General features: G+C 44.9%; 1 protein-coding gene across 1 annotated transcript in view; it reads right to left on the bottom strand.

Moving 5' to 3' along the window:
* The window catches only part of ERN2 (endoplasmic reticulum to nucleus signaling 2), a 58,814-nt gene that overhangs the window by 4,152 nt on the left and 41,633 nt on the right, over positions 1–13,029 (bottom strand). The window contains exons 19-22 of the mRNA XM_029577195.1: positions 9,211–9,358; positions 5,536–5,663; positions 5,330–5,453; positions 4,919–4,986 (exon numbers count right to left, since the gene is read on the bottom strand). Coding sequence (XP_029433055.1) covers positions 4,919–4,986; positions 5,330–5,453; positions 5,536–5,663; positions 9,211–9,358 — 468 coding nt within the window. The remainder of the gene's footprint in view (positions 1–4,918; positions 4,987–5,329; positions 5,454–5,535; positions 5,664–9,210; positions 9,359–13,029) is intronic.

Raw genomic sequence — 13,029 nt, 5'->3', positions numbered from 1 at the left:
AACGCTGTCGGATTGCCAGCAGGTCGAAACTCCCTGTGATAGAATAAATGTGTGCTGTGGAAGAAACTTTGGGAGCCCACTAGGGTTTTCTTCCACCGGTCCCATACTGTTAGGGTAGTTTGTACAGTCTCGGGTAGGGGCAATCTAAGGCACCTGGAAACCTTGGTCTGCCATAACAATGCTGTGATAGGAAAAGTACCCATCATGGCCTGCTCCATGCGCACCCAGGGTTTGCTCTGTTTGATGTCATGCCACTCTATGGCCGCTTTCAAATGGGCCGCCCCATGGTAACGGGCCAGACTGGGCACCCCCACCCCTCCTCTATATCCAGGCAAGAACAACGTCTTCAGAGCAATCCTGGGTCTTTTCCCTGTCCATAAATATTTGTTTAGTCTCTTTTGCCATTTATCCAATAACTTTACAGGGATAGCAATGGGTAATGTCTGCATTAAATACAGAATCCGGGGCATGATGTTCATCTTTAGTACTGCTAATCTCCCCAGCCAGGAAATGTGATATCTATCCCACTCTTCTAGGTCTTTATATATTTTCCCCATAAGCGGTATATAATTTAATTGAAAGAGATCATTCTCTGCGCCCAGATAGACCCCCAAGTATTTTAACTTGCAATTAGCCCACTTGAAGGGAAACTCCCTTGCAATTTGGCCAATCAAATCTGGGGAGACATTGACATTTAACAATTCCGACTTTTCCCAGTTGATCGAAAACCCCGATACACTACTAAAGGTTGCTAATTCTCCAGAAAGTGCCCGCAATGATGTAAGGGGGTCAGTAATAGTAAACAGAATGTCATCTGCGAAAAGAGACATTTTAGAGGAAAAATCTCCAACGCTCACTCCAGAAATCAAGGGATTGTTCCGGATGCGATGAGTGAAGGGCTCCAGGAAGAGTGCAAACAGCAGTGGGGATAATGGACACCCCTGCCTGGTACCCCTCCCAACTGCAAACGAAGAGGAATACCCCCCATTAATTTTTAGACAAGCGGATGGTGCTTCATATAATTTTTGAATCCAGGTAAGAAACTTGTCTCCCAGATTAAATAAGCGCAAGGTATGGAACAAAAAGGGCCAATGCACATAGTCGAAAGCCTTTTCGGCATCTATGGCTAACAAAAGCAGTGGAATGTGTTGCGAGCGGGCCCATCCCATGATATCAACTGTTTTGCGGACGTTATCCGACGCCATGCGGCCCGGGATAAAGCCTGATTGATCGGGGTGAATCAATCCGGGCAAGGAAACATTAAGCCTGTGGGCTAAAATTTTGGCTAGAATTTTCATGTCTAAGTTAATTAAAGATATGGGGCGATAAGAGCCACATACCGTAGGATCCCTGCCAGGTTTCGCCAGCAGTGTCACCCCTGCCATATTATCGTCCGGGGAGATCGAAGCCGTCCCCTGCAGAGAATTATATAATGAAACCAGCGGAGGCACCAGTAATCCCATAAATTTCTTATAAAAAGAGGCGGTATATCCATCGAGCCCTGGGGATTTGCCTATTTTCATGGATTTAATGGCCCAAGTCACTTCTGCAGCAGTGATATCCCTAGATAGAAATATTTGAGCCTCAGGGGTGACCTGCGGTAAAGTAGAATTTTGAAAGTAGGCTTCCAGCTCAGCTTGGTTTATGCTGGTCTGGGGAGCATAGAGTTCCGTATAATAACGGAGAAAGCGCTGCCGAATATCAGTATTGGAGGTTAATATCATTCCACTGTCGTCCTTTAATTTAACAATGTTATTCTGGGCCTGACGGATCTTTAATTTTCGGGCCAACTGTCTGCCCGCCTTGTTGCCTCCTTCATAATATTGCTGCTGACTACAAATTAACTTGTGTGCGATTTGGGCCGCTTCCAGATCCGCCAAATGCTTGCGTAACGTGTCTATTTGTATTAATATATCGGCCTCTCCTGTAGCGGAGTGCGCCTGCCCCAGCTGCTGCAATCGCATTAAAGTATCAAGCTTATCTTGCTGTTTGCATCTCTTTACATAGGCGCCCCTGGCAATAAGTTTCCCTCTCACCACCGCCTTCAGACAATCCCACAGGGTAGTGGGAGACGTATCCGGGATGTCATTTAACTGTAAATACTCCTGAATGTCCCCGTACAACCGAGTACAAAATTCCTCATCGTCAAGTAGACTATCATTAAGTCTCCAAAATTTGCGTCCCTTATCATACCCAGAGAAGTGGAAATCCACAAACACGGGTCCATGATCAGACCACGTGATGGGGCCCAGGGACGGAGCTAGAACCTGATTACAGCAGCCCTTATCTACCAGTAAGTAGTCAATACGAGAGTAGGATTTATGCACCCTAGAAAAAAAGGTATAATTCCTGGATTTGGGGTGCCAAACCCGCCAGACATCTACGAGACCGTGGTGTCGTAAAAAACGCCGAAAGGCCTGTCGGTCCGTTCTTCTAGTGGAAAAGGTAGTGTGGGAATTATCTAAGCGAGGGTCCATCGTCAGATTAAAATCCCCTCCTAGGATTATATGACCTTCGCCCCACAGATCTATAATCTGAGACAGACCATCCATATAGGCGCTCTGCCCCACATTGGGTGCATATGAACTAATCAGGGTGAACTTCTCCCCTCCCACAGTGATAACCAGTAATAAGTACCTGCCCTCCGGGTCTGACCGGCATAACAATTCTTCATATATCAGATCCTTGTGCATAAGTATTCCCACTCCTAGATATTTATGAGCCAACGGCCTTGCAGCCCAATATTGTCTAGGGAAGCTTGGGTGTTTAAGTAAGTACTCGTATCTTCTCTTTAAGTGAGTTTCTTGCACGAAGGCTATCATGGTATGATGGAAGTTCAAGTCATCAAAGAGGGATTGCCGCTTTAAGGGTGAATTCAGTCCCTTTACATTGAGGGACATAATGTTAAAAGTTGTCATGTGAATGATTCATAAAAAGCTAGTTTCCCAATGGGCCGCCCCCGCGGTCCCAGCCACTGTATTAATCTGGCTTGTCTGCGCTCCCCTGTGTTCCATGAGTCCATTATATGAGAAACTCGGTAATAGCCGCCATTCTCTAGCTTCCTCCCCCCCCCCCCCCCCCCCCGCTCTCCCACCTCCCCCACAGCTTGTTCCCTGTCCCAGGGACACGCTGTCTGGTTAAGGGAGGAGTCGATCATCCCAGCAGTAGTCCTCCCTCAACACCATCAGATATGCTTAAGAGAATAATATTTGACAACAGGACATCTCTAACTTATTAGCTGTCTATTACAAACCCTTGTGCCACAACTTTAGAACAGGCAGAAACCCTAATTAAACCTTAGTTAAACAAGCTTAATAGATATCTTTGAGATAAGCCTCACAAACAGGATCCCAGGCCTCAGTCCCACGAGCGATGACCCAGCCGGGACATTTCAACGCATGTGAGTCCTGAGATGGCAAGAATCCCCCGTATTGACTCCATCTCGCTCATCAATCCGAAGCTCAGCGCTGTGTAAGCGAATCAGGGTGGCGCCGCAGCCTTCTATCGCCTCTGGTCACTCGTTGCCATCTCGGTGGCCCCTCCTGCCGAACTGGTGGTTTTGGGGGGACAGGTAAACCCGAAATCTCTGGGTATCCTGCATCCCGCAGAAAGTTGGAGGCCTCTGCCGGCGTTTTCGCCCGATGTGCTACGCCCTTCAAGGTAAAATTAAGCCCAAATGGAAATAGCCATCGGTATCGAATATTTTCTTTTCTGAGGAGGTCAGTGACCGGTTTAAAATCCCTCCGTTTTTTTATTGTTATGGGTGAGAGGTCCATAAATATCATGACCTCATGTCCCTGCCATTTCCAGCTGGTTTGCTGCCGCGCTATGTTAGCAATTCTGTCCTTGATAGCATATTCATGGTAGCACGCTATAATGTCTTTAGGCAAATTATTAACCCGGGGGCCAAAAACCCTGTGGGCTCTTGCTATTTTTACCTCCTCTGGCTCTGAAGAAGTGGTTCCCGCGCCTGAGGCCAAAAGCATGGCGCTGATCTGTGCCACTGTAGTTATGCAGTCAGCATATTCCGGACCCTCCGGGACGCCTCTGAAGCGGAGATTCTGCCGCCTGGACCTATTTTCTAAGTCTTCCATCTTGTCTTGCAGGCGTTCCATTTCGTCCTGTATAGTATGAATTTTATCTTGCTGCTCCTTGAGGTCCGCACTATTTGCTTCTGCTCTGGTTTCAACCTCAAATATCCGGCGGCCATTTTCAGCAATATCCTCCTTGAGCTCCTCTATGGAGGACATGATGGCCGCGGTTTTCGCCGCGATTTCAGATTTAATTTCTTCGACCCAACCCTTCATCTCCGATTTCGTGGGGATCACGTTTTCGTCGGTAGGGTCGCCCGTGGCCTTCGCTCCGATATCCGCCGCCTCATTCCCCACCCCCGCCATGATTTCTCCTGGGGCCTCACCTTCTTGCGGCAATTTGCTGTACGAGAATTTTTTTAAATCCACCGTTTTTCGCCGGTGAGACATCTGCCGGCGAGCCCGATGTTATTAGGAGTGGTTGGGCAATAAATCGCCGGTCAGAACGCCCGATGTCAGTGGCTTTGGCTGGTGTCGAGGGAGAGACCCAGATTTAGTCCGCCATCTGCCGGGATGACGTCACATCCTCCCTTCTTTCCTCCTTTCTTAATGTGTGGAATACATCTGGACTGTGCTTCTTGGATGATATATATATATAATTTTTTTTTAACAATGTGCAATGCCTCTTACACACTTTTTACCTTTGTAGCTGCTCCTTTCAGTCACTGGAAAGCACTGCTGCTGTCTGTAACATACCTGTCTGTGCTGGGGCAGTGTGTGTCTGTCCTTGCTCTGTTCAATCTTTCAAGGTCTGGTAATGTCAGCCTTTCTGTGCGCACCAAATTCTTTTGAGATCTTTATAATGAAAATATACATTAATAAAGTACCTTATTCCTCATTGCTCTCAGCAAGTCGCGCACTGAATTCCCTCTGTAAGAACGGAACTTTCTCAGATCTAGGAAGAGGAAGGAAATGTGGATTATTAGAATGAGTAGGGCACGTGAGAAGCCGCACCGGGCCCGGGATGGGGTCCACGCTAGAGTTCTTTGGCCCAGATGTGGAAGTGGCGCCATCACAAGGGGTGGGGATGCCAGTGGAGTCTCTCTCACCTTTTGAGTGTGTCAGAGAGGGGGGTGAGTGCTTTAAGCAATGCTTGTCCAGATTGCTGTTTTCTCCAGCATCTGTATGGAGTGGAAGGATAAAAAAGCAGGCGGCTTTCAACTGCTTTCTAATTTAGTTAAAGCTGATGATTGGGGAATGTAAGTAGGTGACTGAATCCCAGCCCAGTCTGAGGTTACCTGTCTGTAATGGAATGGAAATATGCAGTCTCCAGTTAACTCTCACAATGTTGCGACCTCCTAATTCCAGGGCAGTCACAAGAGGGCTTTCAGTGGGCTCCTTCTCTATTCGGTCACTGATATCCTGATAAAGATAAAACGCACTTTATTCCTTACTTTCAGGAGCCTGTGCTGAAATCCCCTTATCCTCTGTAAGAATGCCAGACCTGGAAGAACTGCAGCTGCTTCTGATGGCTCCAGAAGAAGGGATGCTTGAGCACGGCTCGTGCCAGTGGGCGCTGCGCAGATCTGCTGCTGATCATTGCCTCGATCAGATCTCTGGCCACCACATTTTCTAAGCAGGCAAAAAGCCAGCATTACTCACAACATTCCCTTCTTTGCTCTCACCCCATCTCTATTCAACTCAGATTGACACTTTGTACATGCAATAATACAAAAAGTGATAGATTAGATGATAAAAGGAGAGAGAAATAACAGACAGTTCCTGGGTTCTGGCCTGGGAGACAGATACAGAATAATTTATTGCTATAACTGCTGTTTCCTCCAGGATTAGACAATTTTCCTCGTCATTGTGTGGGAAGTCTGATTTGCTCGTTCAGCTTTGGGAAATGTACAGGAAGAGATGCATTTCTGCTTCTATCTCCAGTGTTGCACTGCATACAATCTGGCATTTTGCAGGTTCCACTTCAGTTTTATTTCCACATTTTCTATCTTTTTCATGTGTGACCAAAGAACAGTATTTTGCTAGCAGACAGCCCGACTCCCCTACGGTGGATCCCATAGTTGCCCTACTTTTGTACTTGAGGAGCAGGGACTCCTGACATGAAGAGGAACTCCTGGCTCGCAGATGCTCCACACATGTGCTTTTGGGCAAGACATATTCTATGTTTCAGTCACTTCAGGTATTCTTCCTGAAGAGGAAGCTTTTAAAGATGCTACAATATTATTTGGAGAACAGAACCACAAATTTGAGAATGTCAGACTTTCTATGTTGTAAACTGCCTTGGGCAATAGATTGGTGGTCTGACAGTACCAAAGTAGTAGTTGGTATTTAATACTTTTTGGGTGTTTTAAAATGTATAGCACTTAATAAAAACTATTTTATGTTTGATAATGATTTCCATCATGAATTCATTGCCAGAGGGTGCGGTTAAGGCAGCTAGTGTAGCTGGGTTTAAAAAAATATTTGGAATGTTCCTGGAGGAGAAGCCCATAAATTGCCAGTAATCAATAAGGAAGAGTAGCTTGGGACCTATTTAATGTTTGGGAACTTGCCAAGTTCTTATGGCCTGGTTTGGCCACTGTTGGAAACAGGATACTGGGCTTGATGGACCCTTGGTCTGATCCAGTATGGCAGGTTCTTATGTTGTTAGGAAACAAATGGAAGAACACCAATGGCAGTAGAATACCCTCCCCTACAATATCACATGTTTGTATGTTGTGCAGTTTTAGGCCTACTGTGTGTTATGTTCTATCTTTTAACCAGTTGGCAATCCATAATAGGTCACTGCTCCCTATCTCATGACATTTTAATTTCCTAACAAGTCTCATGAGGGGTTTTGTCAAATGCTTTCTGGAAATCCAGATACACTATATCAACTGGCTCACCTTTATCCACAGGTTTATTTATGCTCTCATAAGAACATAAGAACCTGCCATACTGGGTCAAACCAAGGGTCCATCAAGCCCAGCATCCTGTTTCCAACAGTGGCCAATCCAGGCCATAAGAACATGGCAAGTACCCAAACACTAAGAAGATCTCATGCTACTGATGCAATTAATAGCAGTGGCTATTCCCTAAGTAAACTTGATTAATAGCAGACAGGCAATGGACTTCTCCTCCAAGAACTTATCCAAACCTTTTTTAAACCCAGCTACACTAACTACACTGAGCACATCCTCTGGCAAAAAAAAATCCAGAGCTTGTGTGTTGAGAGAAAAATAATTTTCTCTGATTAATCTTTTTTTTTTAATTTATACTTTATTAAATTTTTCAAATGTCATGACATAACATGTAAAAAATAGAATACAGGTATCATTGTCTCAAAATACCTAGGTATTTACAGAATATTGGAAATTATGATTCATATTCAATTTACTACAGGAAATAAAACAAAAATTTAACAATCCAGTATTATTTTACTTGGAAATAATTATTAATGGATACCCTATTTACTATGTAATTTTAGCAGTAAACAATCTGTATAGCACCCTATTTCTTTCATTATACGTCAACCTTCTTAGCCACTATTACTCCCAATTAATTTCTTAGCCTCCAGAAAGATTTTTAAATCCGCTGGATCAAAATACACATATTTAGCATCGTTTAGTCTTAACAAGCATTTGCATGGATATCGCACCACCATTTGAGCATCAACCTGCTCAGCTAATCGTCTCATTTCTTCGTTGAGTTGTTTTATGCAATGAGGCTGGGAGGGAGTAGACGGGGTTAAGTCCAGATGATCCTTAGTTATAGCGAGGACACAGTCTAGCGACAGTTAAGTGTTCAGTATTGCACTTGCCTGTTTCAATAGTGGGTGTGTGGGCTGCCAGAATATTTGGTAAAGCGCTTAAAATGAAATCTTAGAAATCCTAACAGTAAAGGCAGCAGCCCCATGGCCTGGACTGGTGGAATTAACTAGCAGCTGAGCCTATCTGGCAAATTCAACTCGCATGAGATTAGTTGTGCGGGCAAAGGTACTGGTAACTATTTACAGAGCTTTGTGCTTAGCATGGGAGAGGTGGGGGCCGGAGGGATCTTGCTTGCTCTTCTCTACATTCTGTGGCTGGCAGCAGGGATGGTTTCTCTCTGCAGTTATCTTCTATATTACCTGGTTATTTTTTCCCCAACTCTTTTTTCATTTACAGAAACATCAACAGAGCAAGTTAATAGGGGAACATACCATGAGCATTCATAAATTGTTATCCTTCAATTTGCCTCCCCCAGGCCCAGTAAATCGCTCGCTGTCTTACCGTGCAGCTCAAACCATCCTCTCCACAGTAACCAACACGGCCCTGTTCTACTCCTCTCCAATTATTTGGCGGGTGGGAGGCTTTCCCATGCTCTCTGCCCACTTTGGATCTCCCCCATATCAACAGTCCAAACATGGGGTGATTGCTGACCAGACTGATCACCTTTCTTTCCATAAAGCAGCTACCAGTACTTTTAGAATTCAGGTACAATAAATCCCTGTCCCAAAGAGCTTACAGTCCAAGGCAACAGGAGGTAAAATGCATTGCCCCAAGTCACAGAGTGGCTGAGGGATTTAAAGCTTGGCTTCCCTAGTTCTTAGCCCATTATTCTAACCCATGGGTTCTCAACATAGTCACTGACCACACCTAGCCAGAATATCAACTCTCATGCATATTCATTGTGAACTTGCTTTACAAGCGCTATATTAAATTTAAATAAATATTTACCTACAATGGAGGCCATGCATGCAAGTTTCTCTCATGCATATTCATTGTGAACTTGCTTTACAAGCGCTATATTAAATTTAAATAAATAAATAGTTACCTACAATGGAGGCCATGCATGCAAGTTTCTCTCATGCATATTCATTGTGAACAATCTGAAAACATGACTGGCTAGCTGTGTCCTGAGGACTGGGCTGAGAACCCCTGTCTAAGGTGTTGTCTTTCAGAGGTAGCAGTTAATGCTGTTTGGTATGGCATGATTGCTGCAGAGGTACCCACCTCTCTTTATATTACTTTGCACTCCGTATACTCTCTCCCCACCCCTTATATTTATTTATTTTATTTAAGAGCTTTTATATACCGATGTTCATGTACTGGTACATATCACGTCGGTTTACATAAAACCAAAGTAGGAAATTACATCGAACATTATATTATATCTGACTGAATTGCACTGCACGTACCGTGACTGTCTTCTAGCAGACACTGCAGATTGTAGGATCCTGCTAGGATGTTGGTTTGCCTTCTCAAGCTGTCACCAAAGGGATGCTGCCCTTTGGATAACACATAGTAAAACACACACCCTGCAGAGAAGATATCCACTGTGTAGGTCTAAAAGAAAACCACAGAAACAATAAGGAATAGACTCCCCACCGAAGACAAACACTGCTCTCTGTACCAAAAAGTCCTTTTTAATCAAAGTTAGAGTCCACATGAGCTGGGAGTCACAACAGCTACACAAAAAAAGGATCAAACAGCTTCAGGTCAAAGGGGACAAGCTGAGCAGTCCTGCTTGAAATGTAGTTCCTATGCCCTAACTGATTTCTCTAAGACAGAACTACATCTCCCTGCATACAGTGGGGCAAAACCAGGGCTGGCTCAGTTGTCCTCCTGGACAGGAAGCTCTACAGCCAGAAAAGGACAAAATGATTCTTTGCAAAGTTCCTTGGCAACTCATTAAACAAGGAGGATTAGGGCTGCCTGAGGAGCTTGCTCCCATGGATGATCTATAAAACGTGGCTGCTGGGCACCTTCTCCAGAGATTGCATGTGGGATCCTCGCTGGGTTATGCCCTCCCCGGGAGCAGGGCAGCTCTTAGCCCCAGGCAGGAGTGTGTGAGTGTGCGTAGGGGAAAGGGGAAGTGAATGACGGCAAAGCCAGGACCTAAAGAGGTCAGCACAGAAATCACTCTTGCTAGGGGCTGAGCTATCACGGCAGGGAGTATGGGTGGGCTGAGGGGGACACCAATTTATTTTATTATTCGCTTTTCACCCTTATTGCAATGGAAGAAGGTGAGCAGCAATAACAATGATAAATGATAAAAACAGCAGAAATGCTTAGGCTTGAAATATTAATCCTGAAACACTCATCTCAGCAGGACATCTGTTGTCTGATGGGCCCTCTCCAGCCTCTGGGGCACGGCGCTAGGACAATGACTGCACTACTTTGTACCAATTCTCAAACCCAGGGCGCATGTTCTGGGATTACAAATGATTGGTGCAGAGATTAGGAAATGCGCTCTCTGCACATAAATTCTGCAAACATTCCCCTGGGAACACCTTGACTCGGTCTGAGCATTGTGCAAAACCACACAGATTTTTGGCCACTTTATGTAATAAGAACTGCGCTGAAATCCGTGCTGATTTTTCTTCGCAGATCTTTTTGGCTCATGCAACAAAACAAAGTGGAAGCACGGGAAGCAATAATGGCTGTTTATGCTAATTAGATACATGCATAAAATCCACGTCATAATGCGCACTCGTGGCCTTATGAGTAAAATCATGCAGAAACCTGCGCAGACACCCAGCGGCACGTGAACCTCCGCAATTCATCTTCAGGGCAAAAGCCTTAGTGGTCAGGGAGTAAAGGTGAAGGTGGGCAGTGATCAGGGAGTAAAGGTGAAGGTGGGTAGTGGTCAGGGAGTAAAGGTGAAGGTGGGCAGTGGTCAGGGAGTAAAGGTGAAGGTGGGCAGTGGTCAGGGAGTAGAGGTGAAGGTGGGCAGTGGTCAGGGAGTAAAGGTGAAGGTGGGTAGTGGTCAGGGAGTAAAGGTGAAGGTGGGCAGTGGTCAGGGAGTAAAGGTGAAGGTGGGCAGTGGTCAGGGAGTAAAGGTGAAGGTGAAGGTGGGCAGTGGTCAGGGAGTAAAGGTGAAGGTGGGTAGAGCAATATCTCATCCCTTCGGTGAGAGTGTGAAATGCAGATCAGTGATTCTACCTCATTGAGAAGCTGCTTTCTCTCTACCACTTCCATCTGTCGCTTGGCTGATCCGCAAAAGCATTAAAAAAACAAAACAAAGTTTCCAAACCAGCGCTTTTACTTACCGCCTGCTCTGACCCAGGTGCTAAAAATCCACATTAAAAAGCCTGCACTAACCCCATCTCCCTGCACTCACGCAGAACAAGCCACGGGCTGGGTAAGTGGGGGTTTTTGTACGCGCGTCGTCCCCCCCTGCACAAACCCTTATTGCAGGCCCGTCTAGGGTTTGCACAGGAAGCCGCGCACACAGTACATGCTGAGACCTCTGAATACCACTGCTTATTATATCAGCCCCTATATGAGGAAAGTCACCTCTGCAGGAAGCAGTCTCCCAGCAGATCGAGGAGCTACTGTGCCACCGACCCCTAGCTCAGCCCACAACCAGGGGGGGTGGCCCCTTTACGACCTCCACACCCCCTGGCAGGAATGGGAGTCTTTTTTGCTATTTCAAATACTTGCTTGATCTAGCATTAGGCAATTATACTAAAAAAAACCCCTTGATTGTAATACCTACCCTGTTCAACCTACCCTGTTCAACATTTACCTCCTCCCCCTCTGCCATTTGCTATCTCAACTCAAGCTTACTCATTACCTCTATGCAGACGACATCCAGATCCTAATCCCCATCACAGAATCAATTCAAAAAACCTTCGTCTACTGGGAGAATTGTCTTAAACCAATTAAACAACTACTCTCCAGCCTAAACCTGATTCTAAACTCCAGCAAAACAGAGCTGCTACTAATCTCACACAACCCGAACAACCACCCACCTAGTCTGGCACAAACCACATCTTTAAACATGGAGCTCTCTGCAGACGTCAGGAATTTAGGTACTTGGCTTGACAATCAACTTAACCTTAAAAAATTCATAAACACAACCACCAAGGACTGCTTCTTTAAACTACAGGTCCTAAAGAAACTAAAGCCACTCCTTCACCTCAATGACTTTCGCCTCGTTCTTCAATCCATTATTTTTTCGAAACTTGATTACTGCAACTCAATCTTACTGGGCCTCCCCTCCAACAGCATCAAACCTCTACAGGTGGTACAAAACGCCGCAGCCAGAATCCTAACTAACACTAATAGAAGAGACCATATTACCCCCATCTTGAGCTACCTCCACTGGCTACCCATCAAACAGAGAATCATATAAAACCTTAACCATTATCCATAAAACAATTCATAACGTCGCACCTATATCTCTACAAACCCAACTTCGCCTACAATCATCGGCCAGACCCATCAGAAGTGCCTACAAAGGCACATTAGTCGCAGTTCCCGCCAAATCAACGTTAAGAAAAAGAGCACTATCCACTGCGGGACCACATCAATGGAATGCGCTCCCACCAGACATAAGACTCGAACCCAATCTACCAGAGTTCAAAAAAAGATTAAAAACATGGCTCTTCAGGCAAGCATTCCAACTCCCAGAGTGAAACTAGGCACCTCCTCCTGTCTTTCAGATCCAACCCATTGCAAGGTGTCACAAACACATTGACACTCAATTTCGTACACGGACTTGATTATTCACAATATCTATTTATTTAAGTCATTCTTTTCATATTATATTATTTAACCGATTACTTGCAGACTATTTACGCTACCAAAGTTCCTTGTAAAATGTGAACACGAATAATGTTATAATAATATTATATGTTTGTTAAATACTATTGTTACTTTCACTGTTCCTTGTAATAATGTTCAATAGTTGATTGTTATTGTTCTATGTTCTATGTAAAAAACCCCAGTCTAATCTACCAGACCAGGGCAACCTTTTCGTTACTTGTAAACCGGACTGATTTGTATTGCATACAGGAATTCCGGTATATAAAATTAAAAATAAATAAATAAATAATAAAGTAGGTTTTTTTCCCTGTAAGCTAGAGGACCATAGTTTCTGTCACCTTCATCTGCTGGAGAGAGAGAAATACAGAAGGGATGCCAGTGGCATAAGAGGGGGTGCCCTTCAAGTTTTTCTCTGTCTCCATCTGCTGGAAAGGAGGCATAACCCAGCAGTCTGGTCTGATCCG

The sequence above is a fragment of the Rhinatrema bivittatum genome, chromosome 14, assembly GCF_901001135.1.
Source record: "Rhinatrema bivittatum chromosome 14, aRhiBiv1.1, whole genome shotgun sequence".
Classification (NCBI taxonomy): Eukaryota; Metazoa; Chordata; class Amphibia; order Gymnophiona; family Rhinatrematidae; genus Rhinatrema; species Rhinatrema bivittatum.
Note: the sequence above shows the minus strand (reverse complement) of the source record. Positions and strands in the feature narration are given on the sequence as shown.